The sequence below is a fragment of the Coregonus lavaretus genome (genome assembly GCF_964263955.1).
Source record: "Coregonus lavaretus genome assembly, chromosome: 2".
In the NCBI taxonomy this organism is placed as follows: domain Eukaryota; kingdom Metazoa; phylum Chordata; class Actinopteri; order Salmoniformes; family Salmonidae; genus Coregonus; species Coregonus lavaretus.
In genome coordinates, this window is record NC_139989.1 from 10820117 (window position 1) to 10834212 (window position 14096).

Below are 14096 nucleotides of genomic sequence, written 5' to 3' on the forward strand. Positions count from 1 at the left end.
TGTGTGTTAGGGGAACATTACTCATGTGCACTGAACCACTATCTTCTGTCAGGATAAATAGTTGACCCATTAAGTAAATTGTCAGCATACTACACTAATCAAATCATTTCAAAACCTCTTGTTGCTCAAATTGTCTGCAAGCCACTCTCAATGCAGATGTGTGGGATTAATGATCTATACAATAGACCTGAGATTTCAACACTTTTACAACCCCTCGGTGACCAATCCTGTTCCGTCGCTGCCAAGTTGAAGGTTCAATATAAGCAGCTGCTCATTGAGCCCTGTTTTCATACTACGTCTCTTCCATTGGAACTGCAAAGGGAAGGATACAACTGCTTGGGCTGTTCTGGTTCTGGACAAAGGAACATTGTTTCACTCAGGGCTGGAAACAGGAGTACCCTTCAACGTTTGAAGTGCATACCGTAGGTAGGTCAGTTTCTTTGTTACAAAGGCGTGCATTGCCAACAGTGCTCTGATTTGCATGCTTTTCGTGTTCTGCCTCATTGCAGCACATCCCAATATTACATAAATAGGGTTACATAAGCATGTTATAAAATCAAACTGTTTGAAAGAGGCAATCTGTAACACATAAGTCCCAGATTCAAGTGAGGACCCATTGGTGTGCTGCTGAGAACAGAACAGACTTGGCAGGTGTCGATACACTTGCAATATAAACAGAGAGGGGCGGAAAGGAAACATTGTCCGAAGATCCCCACTGCATGGAAACTAATCCATACTGTTAGAAGACCAGAGGGAGTAGAAAGAAGAGTGGTAAAGAAAGGGGGAGGAGGGGGAGCATGAGAAGGAAGAGGTTTGCTTTTCCAGCTGTGGAGAGAACGGGGGGTGGGGGGAAGAGAACGGGAGGTGGGGGGAAGAGAATGGGGGGAAGAGAACGGGGGGTGGGGGGAAGAGAACGGGGGTGGGGGGAAGAGAACGGGGGTGGGGGGAAGAGAATGGGGGGTGGGGGAAGAGAACGGGGGGTGGGGGGAAGAGAACAGGAGGTGGGGGGAAGAGAACGGGAGGTGGGGGGAAGAGAACGGGAGTGGGAGGAAAAGAACGGGAGGTGGGGGGAAGAGAACGGGGGTGGGGGGAAGAGAACGGGGGGTGGATGGAAGAGAACGGGGGTGGAGGGAAGAGAACGGGGGGTGGCGGGAAGAGAACGGGGGTGGCGGGAAGAGAACGGGAGGTGGCGGGAAGAGAAAGGGGGGTGGGGGGAAGAGAACGGGGGCGGGGGGAAGAGAACGGGAGGTGGGGGAAGAGAACGGGGGGTGGGGGAAGAGAACGGGGGTGGGGAAGAGAACGGGAGGTGGGGGAAGAGAACGGGAGGTGGGTGGAAGAGAATGGGAGGTGGGGGGAAGAGAACGGGGGGTGGGGGGAAGAGAACGGGGGGTGGATGGAAGAGAACGGGGGGTGGAGGGAAGAGAACGGGGGGTGGCGGGAAGAGAACGGGGGGTGGCGGGAAGAGAACGGGAGGTGGGAGGAAGAGAACGGGAGGTGGAGGGAAGAGAACGGGGGGTGGGGGAAGAGAACAAGGGTGGGGAAGAGAACGGGGGGTGGGGGGAAGAGAACGGGGGTGGGGGGAAGAGAACGGAAGGTGGGGGGAAGATAACGGGGGTGGGGGGGAAGAGAACGGGGGGTGGGGGGAAGAGAACGGGAGGTGGGGGGAAGAGAACGGGGGGTGCGGGGAAGATAATGGGGGTGGGGGGAATGTGTCCCAATCTGGATGCCAGATATGCTACAGTACAGTCATGGTCAAAAGTTTTGAGAATGACACAAGTATTGGTCTTCACAAAGTTCGCTGCTTCAGTGTTATGAGATATTTTTGTCAGATGTTTCTATGGTATACTGAAGTATAATTACAAGCATTCCATAAGTGTCAAAGGCTTTTATTGACAATTACATTAAGTTTATGCAAAGAGTCAATATTTGCAGTGTTGACCCTTCTTTTTCAAGACCTCTGCAATCCGCCCTGGCATGCTGTCAATTAACTTCTGGGGCACATCCTGACAGGTGGCAGCCTATTCTTGCATAATCAATGCTTGGAGTTTGTCAGAATTTGTGGGGTTTTGTTTGTCCACCCGCCTCTTGAGGATCGACCACAAGTTCTCAATGGGATTAAGGTCTGGGGAGTTTCCTGGCCATGGACCCAAAATGTTGATGTTTTGTTCCCCGAGCCACTTAGTTATCACTTTTGCCTTATGGCAAGGTGCTCCATCATGCTGGAAAAGGCATTGGTCGTCACCAAACTGTTCTTGGATGGTTGGGAGAAGTTGCTCTCGGAGGATGTGTTGGTACCATTCTTTATTCATGGCTGTGTTCTTAGGCATAATTGTGAGTGAGCCCCACACATGAATGGTCTCAGGATGCTTTACTGTTGGCATGTCACAGGACTGATGGTAGCACTCACCTTGTCTTCTCCGGACAAGGTGTTTTCCGGATGCCCCAAACAATCGGAAAGGGGATTCATCAGAGAAAATGACTTTACCCCAGTCCGCAGCAGTCAAATCCCTGTACCTTTTTCAGAATATCAGTCTGTCCCTGCTGTTTTTCCTGGAGAGAAGTGGCTTCTTTGCTGCCCTTCTTGACACCAGGCCATCCTCCAAAAGTATTCGCCTCACTGTGCGTGCAGATGCACTCACACCTGCCTGCTGCTATTACTGAGCAAGCTCTGCACTGGTGGTGCCCCGATCCCGCAGCTGAATCAACTTTAGGAGACGGTCCTGGCACTTGCTGGACTTTCTTGGGCCCCCTACGCCTTCTTCACAACAATTGAACCTCTCTCCTTGAAGTTCTTGATGATCCGATACATGGTTGATTTAGGTGCAATCTTACTAGCAGCAATATCCTTGCCTGTGAAGCCCTTTTTGTGCAAAACAATGATGACGGCACGTGTTTCCTTGCAGGTAACCATGGTTAACAGAGGAAGAACAATGATTTCAAGCACCACCTTCCTTTTAAAGCTTCCAGTCTGTTATTCTAACTCAATCAGCATGACAGAGTGATCTCCAGTGTCATGAGGTGAGGTGTATGTGTGGTGGAAGTCAGGCGCAGGACACCGAGGCTCAGTCCAACAGAGTTTACTCAAAATTCCAAAAGGACACGGTAAACTAACGACCTCAAACAAAAAGAGGCGAGTATTTACGCACATGCGTAAAACACTAAATAACAAAACAAGAAACGAAACACGCAACACAAGACAGGCGAAAAACAACACACAACTAATCCAAACAAACACAGGGAACTTATAGGACACGTAATAATCACAAATCAGACACAGGTGCTAAAGACAGACAAAAGCAATCGCACATGGAAATAGTCCAACGATGGCAGCTAGTACTCTGGGGACGGCGAACGCCTTTGCCTGCCCGAACCAGGAGGAGGAGCAGTCTCGGCCGAAACCGTGACAGTACCCCCCCCTTGACGCGCGGCTCCAGCCGTGCGCCGACCCCGGCCTTGGGGACGGCCAGGAGGACGCGGACCCGGGCGCGTGGGATGCCCATGATGGAATTCTGTCAGGAGGGATGGATCGAGGATGTCCCTCCTGGGCACCCAGCACCGTTCCTCCGGACCGTACCCCTCCCACTCCACGAGATATTGGAGACCACTCCTCCGGCGCCTGGAGTCCAAGATGGTCCGGACCCTGTACGCCGGAGCCCCCTCGATGTCCAAAGGGGGCGGAGGGGTCTCTCCTATCTCCTCCTCTTGGAGTGGGCCAGCTACCACCGGCCTGAGAAGAGACACATGGAACGAGGGGTTAATATTTTTATACTCTATAGGTAGTTGTAACCTGTAACACACCTCGTTCAATCTTCTCAGGACTTTGAAGGGCCCCACAAACCGCCGACCCAGCTTCCGGCAGGGCAGGCGGAGGGGCAGGTTTCGAGTCGAGAGCCAGACTCGATCTCCCGGTGCGTACACCGGCCCCTCACTGCGGTGGCGATCGGCGCTCGCCTTGTGTTGACGGATGGCACGCTGCAGATGGACATGGGCAGCGTCCCACGTCTCCTCCGAGCGCCGAATCCACTCGTCCACCGCAGGGGCCTCGGTCTGGCTCTCGTGCCACGGTGCCAGGACCGGCTGATACCCTAAAATACACTGGAAAGGTGTTAATCCGGTGGAGGAGTGGCGGAGAGAGTTCTGGGCCATCTCTGCCCAGGGGATATACCTCGACCACTCCTCCGGCCGGTCCCGGCAATAGGACCTCAAAAACCTACCCACATCCTGGTTCACACGTTCAACCTGCCCATTGCTCTCTGGGTGGTACCCCGAGGTAAGGCTAACCGAGACCCCCAGGCGTTCCATGAAAGCCCCCCAGACTCTGGAGGTGAACTGGGGACCTCGGTCGGACACAATATCCTCGGGGACCCCATAGTGCCGGAACACGTGGGTAAAGATGGCCTCGGCGGTCTGTAGGGCAGTAGGGAGACCCGGCAGTGGGAGGAGACGACAGGCCTTAGAAAACCGATCCACAACGACCAAAATGGTGGTATTACCCTGGGAAGGGGGTAGATCGGTCACAAAATCTACCGAGAGGTGGGACCATGGTCGTTGTGGAACGGGCAGAGGATGTAACTTACCTCTGGGCAAATGTCTAGGTGCCTTACACTGGGCACATACCGAGCAGGAGGAGACATAAACCCTCACATCCCTGGCTAACGTTGGCCACCAGTATTTTACGCTAAGGCAGTGCACCGTCCGACCAATACCAGGATGTCCAGAGGAGGGTGATGTATGAGCCCAAGAAATAAGCCGATCACGAACCTCGAGCGGAACGTACGTCCGCCCCACAGGACACTCGGGGGGAGTAGGGTCGGTACGCAGCGCCCGCTCGATTTCCGCATCGACCTCCCATACTACCGGAGCCACCAGACAAGACTCCGGCAGTATGGAAGTAGGCTCAATGGACCTCTCCTCCGTGTCATACTGTCGGGACAGGGCGTCTGCCTTACCGTTCTGGGACCCAGGGATGTATGTGATTTTAAAAACAAACCGGGTCAGGAACATGTTCCACCTGGCCTGACGAGGGTTCAATCTCCTAGCTGCCCGGATGTACTCCAGGTTACGGTGATCAGTCAGAATGAGGAAAGGGTGTTGAGCCCCCTCTAGCCAATGCCTCCACACCTTTAGGGCCTGGACTACAGCTAACAGTTCCCTGTCCCCAACGTCATAATTGCGCTCCGCCGGGCTGAGCTTCTTAGAGTAGAACGCACAGGGGCGGAGCTTAGGTGGCGTGCCGGACCGTTGTGACAGGACTGCCCCAATACCGGTCTCGGACGCGTCCACCTCTACTTGGAAAGGCAAAGAGGGATCCGGATGCGCCAGCACCGGGGCCGAGGCGAACAGGTTCTTCAGCTTGACAAATGCCCTGTCCGCCTCAGCTGACCACTGCAAGCGCACCGGACCCCCCTTTAGCAGGGACGTAATGGGAACTGCAACCTGTCCAAAGCCCCGGATAAACCTCCGGTAGTAATTAGCAAAACCCAAGAACCGCTGCACCTCTTTTACGGTGGTTGGAGTTTGCCAATTACGCACAGCCGATACCCGATCTACCTCTATCTCCACGCCAGACGCGGACAACCGATAACCCAAAAAGGAGACGGACTCCTGGAAGAACAGGCATTTCTCTGCCTTGACATACAAGTCATGCTCCAACAGTCGTCTCAATACTCGGCGCACCTGGGCTACATGCTCGGCTCGTGTAGAAGAGTACACTAGAATGTCGTCAATGTACACCACTACACCCTGCCCATGCATGTCCCGGAAAATCTCATCAACAAAGGATTGGAAGACTGAAGGAGCATTCATTAACCCGTACGGCATGACGAGATACTCGTAATGACCCGAGGTGGTGCTAAATGCTGTTTTCCATTCATCCCCCCCCTTAATGCGCACCAAATTGTACGCGCTCCTGAGATCTAACTTTGTGAAGAATCGCGCTCCGCGTAATGACTCCGTCATCGTCGCAATCAGTGGAAGTGGGTAGCTGTATTTTACTGTGATCTGATTGAGACTACGGTAATCAATACACGGGCGCAATCCCCCGTCCTTCTTCTTCACAAAGAAGAAACTCGAGGAGACCGGAGAAGTAGAGGGCCGTATGTATCCCTGTGCCAAGGACTCGGCTATGTAAGTCTCCATAGCCGCAGTCTCCTCTTGAGACAGGGGATACACATGACTCCTGGGAAGAGCTGCTCCATTCTGGATATTTATCGCACAGTCCCCCTGTCTATGAGGAGGTAGCCTAGCTGCCCTCGATTTACTAAATACTAGTGCTAAATCCTCATACTCGGGGGGAATGCGCAGTGCGGGCACTTGGTTCGGACTCTCTACCGAGGTCGCCCCTAAGGAAACACCTAGACATCTCCCTACACACTGGGCAGACCACTCCATAAGAGCCCTCTGTTGCCACGCTATGGTAGGATCGTGGGTACTTAACCAGGGAAGCCCCAACACCACTGGGTACGCAGGAGAGTCAATCAGATAGAACTGAATGATTTCCTCATGACCCCCCTGCGTCGTCATCGTCAGCGGTGCTGTGACATCCCTGATCAGACCCGACCCCAACGGCCGGCTGTCTAATGCATGGACAGGGAATGGAACTTCTACCGGCCGAAGGGGAATTCCTAACCTAGCACAAAATGCCCGATCAATAAAGTTCCCAGCTGCGCCTGAATCTACTAGCGCCTTATGCTGGGAATGAGGTGCCACCTGTGGAAAACGCACAGGAATACTCATGTGACCAACAGAGAGCTCTGGGTAAGTGGGGCGCCTTCTCACCTGAAATGACTCCCCAGTGCGTGACCTGTTGTCCCCTCTCTCAGAAAACCTTCCCCAGCACCTGGCCGCGGTGTGTCCTCCACGGCCGCAGTTGGTGCAGGAGTTGGCTTTCCTCGGGTTCTCCCTCCTCCTCCTCTCTCTAGCGCCAGCACCCCCGAGCTCCATAGGAGTAGGCTCGGAGGTGCTGGAGGATGGAATGGACGACCCCCACTCGGGACGTCCGCGGGTAGCCAGCAGGGTGTCGAGACTGATGGAGATGTCCACCAGCCGGTCGAACGACAGGTTGGTGTCCCTGCAGGCCATCTCACAACGAACGTCCTCTCGTAGGCTACACCGATAGTGGTCAATGAGGGCCCTCTCATTCCATCCCGCATCCGCTGCTAGTGTCCGGAACTCCAGTGCGAACTCCTGTGCGCTCCTCTTCCCCTGTCGGAGGTGGAATAGACGCTCTCCCGCCGCTTTCCCCTCAGGTGGATGGTCGAAGACAGTCCTGAAGCGGCGGGAAAACTCCGCGTAGGTGATGGTGGCGGCGTCTATTCCCCTCCATTCGGCGTTGGCCCACTCCAACGCCTTCCCGGAGAGACAGGAGATGAGGGCGGAGACGCTCTCGTATCCCGAGGGCGCCGGGTGTATGGTGGCAAGGTAAAGTTCTACCTGTAGGAGAAAGCCCTGACACCCGGCTGCGGAACCGTCATATGCCCTCGGGAGCGAGAGCCGAATGCCACTGGGTTCCGGTGCTGAGAGAGGAGGACTGGCCGTTGGTGCTGGGATGGTGTGAGAAGACGTGGGCACCTCCCGATTCATCAACCGGCGCAGGCTGTTGGACGCCTCGTCCATGACGACCCCGAGTTGCCGGATCATAGCGTCCTGGTAATTTATCCGGTCCTCCAGGGAATCGGGTATCGCCGCTATTCCTGCTGACTCCATGGAAATGGTGTGTTGTTCTGTCATGAGGTGAGGTGTATGTGTGGTGGAAGTCAGGCGCAGGACACCGAGGCTCAGTCCAACAGAGTTTACTCAAAATTCCAAAAGGACACGGTAAACTAACGACCTCAAACAAAAAGAGGCGAGTATTTACGCACATGCGTAAAACACTAAATAACAAAACAAGAAACGAAACACGCAACACAAGACAGGCGAAAAACAACACACAACTAATCCAAACAAACACAGGGAACTTATAGGACACGTAATAATCACAAATCAGACACAGGTGCTAAAGACAGACAAAAGCAATCGCACATGGAAATAGTCCAACGATGGCAGCTAGTACTCCGGGGACGGCGAACGCCTTTGCCTGCCCGAACCAGGAGGAGGAGCAGTCTCGGCCGAAACCGTGACATCCAGCCGTGTCCTTGTCAACACTCTCACCTGTGTTAACGAGATATTCACTGACATGATGGCAGCTGGTCCTTTTGTGGCAGTGCTGAAATGCAGTGGAAATGTTTTTTGGGGGATTAAGTTCATTTTCATGGCAAAGAGGGACTTTGCAATTAATTGCAATTCAACTGATCACTCTTCATGACATTCTGGAGTATATGCAAATTGCCATCATCAAAACTGAGGCAGCAGATTTTGTGAAAATTAGTATTTGTGTCATTTTCAAAACTTTTGACCACGACTGTATGTATGTTTCTCTTTTCAGCACTGGAGGAAATGGAGGATGCACGCTATAAGATCAGTGTAGGGTTTACTCAAGCGTTTTTATTAGATAAGCGTCAGACTCAATAACTCAAGTGCAAGGGTCATTTCAACAGGAAGAATTGGGTTGTCGGTGACTATAAGAGCACGTTCTCCAATACTTCCTGACCGTCTTCTCTACTTGTTGTGTCTCCATAGACATGGCCATGAGGTGCTGCTGTCTGCTGGTGCTGCTGGTTGCTCTGGGAGTATGTGAAGCCTCTCGTAGCCAGGAGTGGGCTCACCACGGAGCCTCCATGTTCGCCGACCTGACCCCCCGAGAGATGCGCAACGTCCGGGACTACCTGCAAGGCAAGCCAGAGCTGGGTCTGACAGCGGCCCGGGGCAAGGACCTGAAGAAGAACAGCATCCTGCTAATGGAGCTCCACCTGCCTCGCAAGCACGAGGCCCTGAGGGCCCTGGACCGGGGCCAGGCCAAGCCCACACGCCAGGCCAGGGTGGTGGTGCAGTTTGGGAACCAGGCCCAGCCCAACATCACTGAGTTCATTGTGAGTCCACTGCCATTCCCTACTTCGTACACAGGGAAGACTTTCAAGGGAGACCGGCCCATTCGGTTTGAGTCGCGACCCATCACAGTGGCGGAGTACTCGCACATCATAGACATCTTGCAGAAGATTACCGCCAAAGTCCACAAGGTCCTGTTTGAGACCACGGGCGGATTTTCCTTCCACAACTGCACCGACCGCTGCCTGACGTTTTCGGACATCGCGCCCCGTGGTTTGGAGTCGGGCGAGAGGAGGACCTGGATCATGCTGCAGAAGTTCGTGGAGGGCTACTTCATCCACCCTGTGGGCTTTGAGGTCCTGGTGAACCATAAAGATCTGGACCCCGAGCGCTGGACGGTGGAGAAGGTGTGGTACAACGGCCAGTACTTTGACAACGTGGAGGAACTGGCGGAGCGATATGAGAAGGGAACGCTGGAGAAGGTCCAGCTTCCTGACCATGACGATGAAGACTTGTACTCCACTTACATTCCCCGTGGGCACAGCAACACACGCACCGACATTCACGGGCCCAAGCTGGTGGAGCCCCAAGGCCCTCGCTACCACGTGGATGGGAACTTTGTGGAATACGCCGGCTGGTCCTTTGCCTTCCGTGTCCGCTCGTCCGCCGGTCTCCAGATCTTCGACCTGCGCTTCAATGGAGAGCGCATCGCCTACGAGGTCAGTCTCCAGGAGGCCATCGCTTTCTATTCGGGTGACACCCCCGCCGCCATGCAGACCAAATACATTGACGCCGGCTGGGCCATGGGCACCGTGGACTACGAGCTGGCGCCTGGCATCGACTGCCCTGAAATCGCAACCTTTCTAGACCTGCACCATTACTACGACACGGACAAGCCCATGCGCTACAAGAACGCCTTGTGTGTGTTTGAAATGACCACGGGGATGCCTCTGAGGAGGCACTTCAACAGTAACTTCCAGGGGGGTTACAACTTCTTCGGGGGTCTGGAGAACCACGTGCTGGTGCTTCGTACCACCTCCACCGTCTATAACTACGATTACATCTGGGACTTCCTCTTCTACCAGAACGGAGTGATGGAGTCCAGGGTTAGTGCCACCGGTTACATCCATGCCACCTTCTTTACGCCTAACGGACTGCACTACGGCTCTAAGGTGTATAACTACGTATTGGGAAACCTGCACACTCATCTCATCCACTACAAGGTTGACCTTGATATTGCCGGTGAGTTCTGTTTTAATAATCTGGTAGCGTGGTCACACTTCTAGGGAAGTAGATTCTAAAATGTATTTTAGACCTTTGGTCAAACATTGCATTATAACTGATGCTCCTAGATAGTTTATGAGTGTTGCTCCCAGCCAAATACAATAACATGAGATTGTCAGCCATTTTGATGAATCATTGACAAGAAACACAAAATAAGCTCTCATTTCCGTGCCATGGGCAATACAATTGATAAATCACACATGAAATGGTATGCCTAGTCTGTGCAATATCTGCTGCAGAACTTGACATTAGTGCTAAGGTCAACTGCATTTCAAATCAACAAATGCCAATAAAGGGAGGTTTTAATTGAACTAACACTAATTGAACTTCCATTCTTCTTTGGACTTGCTGAATTGAAATTGAATTAATTGCAAACCTCAAGCCTTCTTGATCCCAACCCTGCTTGACACCGTTAACATACTGAACAAAAATATAAACGCAACAAGCAACAATTTCAAAGATTTTACTGAGTTACAGTTCATAGAAGGAAATCAGTCAATTGAAATAAATTCATTAGGCCCTAATCTATGGATTTCACATGACTGGGCAGGGGCGCAGCCATGGGTGGGCCTGGGAGGGCATAGGCCCACCCACTTGGGAGCCAGGCCCACCCACTGGGCAGCCAGGCCCAGCCAATCAGAATTAGTTTTTTCCCACAAAAAGGCTTTATTACAGACAGAAAGAAATACTCCTCAGCAGCACCCCCCTTCTTGATATGCCACACCTGTCAGGTGGATGGATTATCTTGGCAAAGGAGAAATGCTCACTAACAGGGATGTAAACAAATTTGTGCACACCATTTGAGAGAAATAAGCTCTTTGTGCGTATGGAACATTTCGGGGATCTTTGATTTCAGTTCATGAAACATGGGACCAACACTTTACATTTTACGTTTATATTTTTGTTCAGTATTTGATTGCTTTTGTCAAATGGTCCAGGTCGGGAGAACAGCTTTGAGTCGATGGACCTGAAGTACGTGAACTTCACCAACCCGTGGAGCCATAAACATTCCGTCGTCCAATCCAAGCTCATCAAGACGCAACACCAAACAGAACGCAGCGCAGCCTTCCGATTCGGCAAGAAGTTCCCTCGCTACGTGCACTTCTACAACCCCAATGAGAAGAACAAGTGGGGTCACCAGAAGGGGTACCGCATCCAGTACAACTCCCACGCCAACAGTGTGCTGCCCCGTGGCTGGAGAGAGGAGAACGGCATCAGCTGGTCCAGGTAACAGCACACACAGCTAGTTTAAGGGATAGTTCACCCTAAAATTGAATCAAATGTTACTTTTGACACATCAGAAGAGGTCTAAAGTCAACCTCAGTTAATTCCACTCCATCTCCCGCTGTAGACCGCAACCCAAAATGAATGGGAAAGATTGGCACCATCTAATTATATGGTAGGGTAGTAGGGGTACTATCCATTAAACCCTAACATAAAATAATGAATAAAGCGTACAGGTACCATGAACTACATACAGTCATTCCATGATAATCCAGAGAATATGGGAAACTACCTACCTACCCACCCACCCACCCACCCACCTACCTACCTATCTATCTATCTATCTATCTATCTATCTATCTATCTATCTATCTATCTATCTATCTATCTATCTATCTATCTATCTATCTATCTATCTATCTATCTATCTATCTATCTATCTATCTATCTATCTATCTATCTATCTATCTATCTATCTATCTATCTATCTATCTATCTAATCATCTACTGTCAGAAAGTTCTGATTCAGTCTATCTAAGTGCAGTACATATGATCTGTATTAGTGAGAGTGATAATGGATTACTTTTCCTCTGTAGATACCCGTTGGCTGTGACCAGGCACAAGGACAGTGAGCCCACCAGCAGTAGTATCTACACTCAGAACGACCCCTGGGAGCCTGTGGTCTCCTTTGAGGACTACATCCGCAACAATGAAAATATCACCAACCAGGTGAGACCTGCTGCTATCAATAACACAACTCATTATCAGACTCTTCTCAACCCTGGATTACATAACTGTGTATAATTCCTTACTTACACAGGTTACGGAATTGTATAACTCAATAATAAATCCAATCAATCAATTCATCAATCAACCTGACAATGTCTCTTGTGTAGGACCTGGTTGCCTGGGTGACAGTGGGCTTCTTGCACGTGCCCCACTCGGAGGACATCCCCAATACGGCGACGCCTGGCAACGCTGTGGGCTTCTTCCTGCGCCCCTTCAACTTCTTCGATGAGGACCCCTCTCTGTCATCCCGTAGTACCGTCATTGTCCGGCCAGATAAAGAGGGCAAGCCCAAGGTCCAGAGATGGACCCCAGAGGTCGTAGGTCACTGTGTGACTGACAAGCCTTTCTTCTACAACGGCACCTATGCAGGAGTCTGAGGGACTGGTGTGAGTGACAGGAAAGACACAAAATGGTGGTTCCATCCTTGGGTCTGAGTGGTGCCAAATTAATGTGAGCTGACATTTAAATCTTGACTCCGACATTTAACTTAAAATTCAGTTCAATGCAAAAGAATGCATTCGGACACAGGCATTAACAAAAGTAACATTATGTTGATATCTTACCTGAACCTGTTGAAATGTGAAAGAATAAGAATATTTGGTATTTTTTGTCGTATTACGTTTTCTTTTGAGTACGCAAATTGATTGAAGCAACTTACCATTCTTATCCATAGGCACATTTCAATAGAAATCCTCTATAATCATAACTCACAGACACGCGTTGCCATGTGTATACTCATGTATCCGACCTAGATCTAGCAGAATGATTGTTTTCCTTTTTACTGTGGTTGTCATGCTAACCTTATTGTGTGTGAGGCCTGGGGGTCAAAGCACTCAGAATCCCGTTGGGTGAGGGTCTCCATGGACGGGGTTTAGTTGCTCTGAGCATCCAGGATGCAGGATGCCGGGATCAGCCACTGTCCGCTAGGCTCCTGGATCCCAGCAGGCCTGCATGGGGAAAACGACTGGGCCTATGTTAGCTGAGCAAACAGGCAGATCCTGAACTGCCCCATAAACAGTCAAGGATTCACCTGCACCATTGTCCGGGGCAACCAACTGCCCCCATGCAACATGCAGAGAGCGAACCGATAGAACATTCTAGAATGTTCTACAACTCAGTTTGCCCTCCATATGTTTTATCTTTGGGACAGTTTTCCTTTCAGGTACTCCTGACTACTTTCAATTAGATACAATAAAGACCTAACTGGATTAAATCAAATGGTATAACATTTGGGTTGTATCGCTTCTTTTCAATTGGGTGTTTTTGATCAGATTGATTGACTTGACTGTGTATTCTCAAACTGTACTAGCGCACTGGAATTTGGAAATGACATTAAAAGTGGGGAAAGTGTTAGTCTTCAAGCATTGACGACAGCAGTCACTTGTGTAGCTGTACAATCAGACAAAAAGCAAATATTCAACATCAGCAATGTGAAAAGCAGGCTTCAGGAACCTAAGCCAACAATTGTTGTCTATGGCATTTTACAATCAGAACCTTATAAAAGTGTGTGCCGACATTTTGCGGTATATGGTAAAAACGGGTACCATTAGAGTCATGCAAGCAGTAGGAAGAGACGACAGGAGAGGACAAAAAAAAGCAGGGGAGGACAGATTATTTTAGAAGATGGGGTAAAAAGGGAGGGGGCTTTAGGGTAACTGGCATTCCTATGGTTTGCCATAGTAATGATGGTCTCTGTGTTATAATGAACAAACTGTAGGGAAGAAAACAGTGTCAAGACTCACAGTGGGAAACCAATCAATACTGGCCTGTGACTAATACAGGAAATCACACAGTGGTTAGCTATATGGGGTATTTCACCTGTTCTTCCCGGTTAGACTTGGCCTGGAAGAGTCAACAAACGTCTCCTACTCTTGATT

The 14096-nt window shown here is 50.9% G+C and overlaps 1 protein-coding gene across 1 annotated transcript; it reads left to right on the forward strand.

Annotated features, from left to right (window-relative positions):
• Positions 1-306: 306 nt before the first annotated feature.
• Positions 307-13439, forward strand: aoc1 (amine oxidase copper containing 1). The gene is made up of 5 exons (XM_084179987.1): positions 307-426; positions 8617-10164; positions 11145-11433; positions 12027-12159; positions 12327-13439. The coding sequence occupies exons 2-5, from the start codon at positions 8619-8621 to the stop codon at positions 12594-12596; spliced, it is 2238 nt and encodes a 745-aa protein (XP_084036113.1). The 5' UTR covers positions 307-426; positions 8617-8618; the 3' UTR covers positions 12597-13439.
• The last annotated feature ends 657 nt before the right edge of the window (positions 13440-14096 follow it).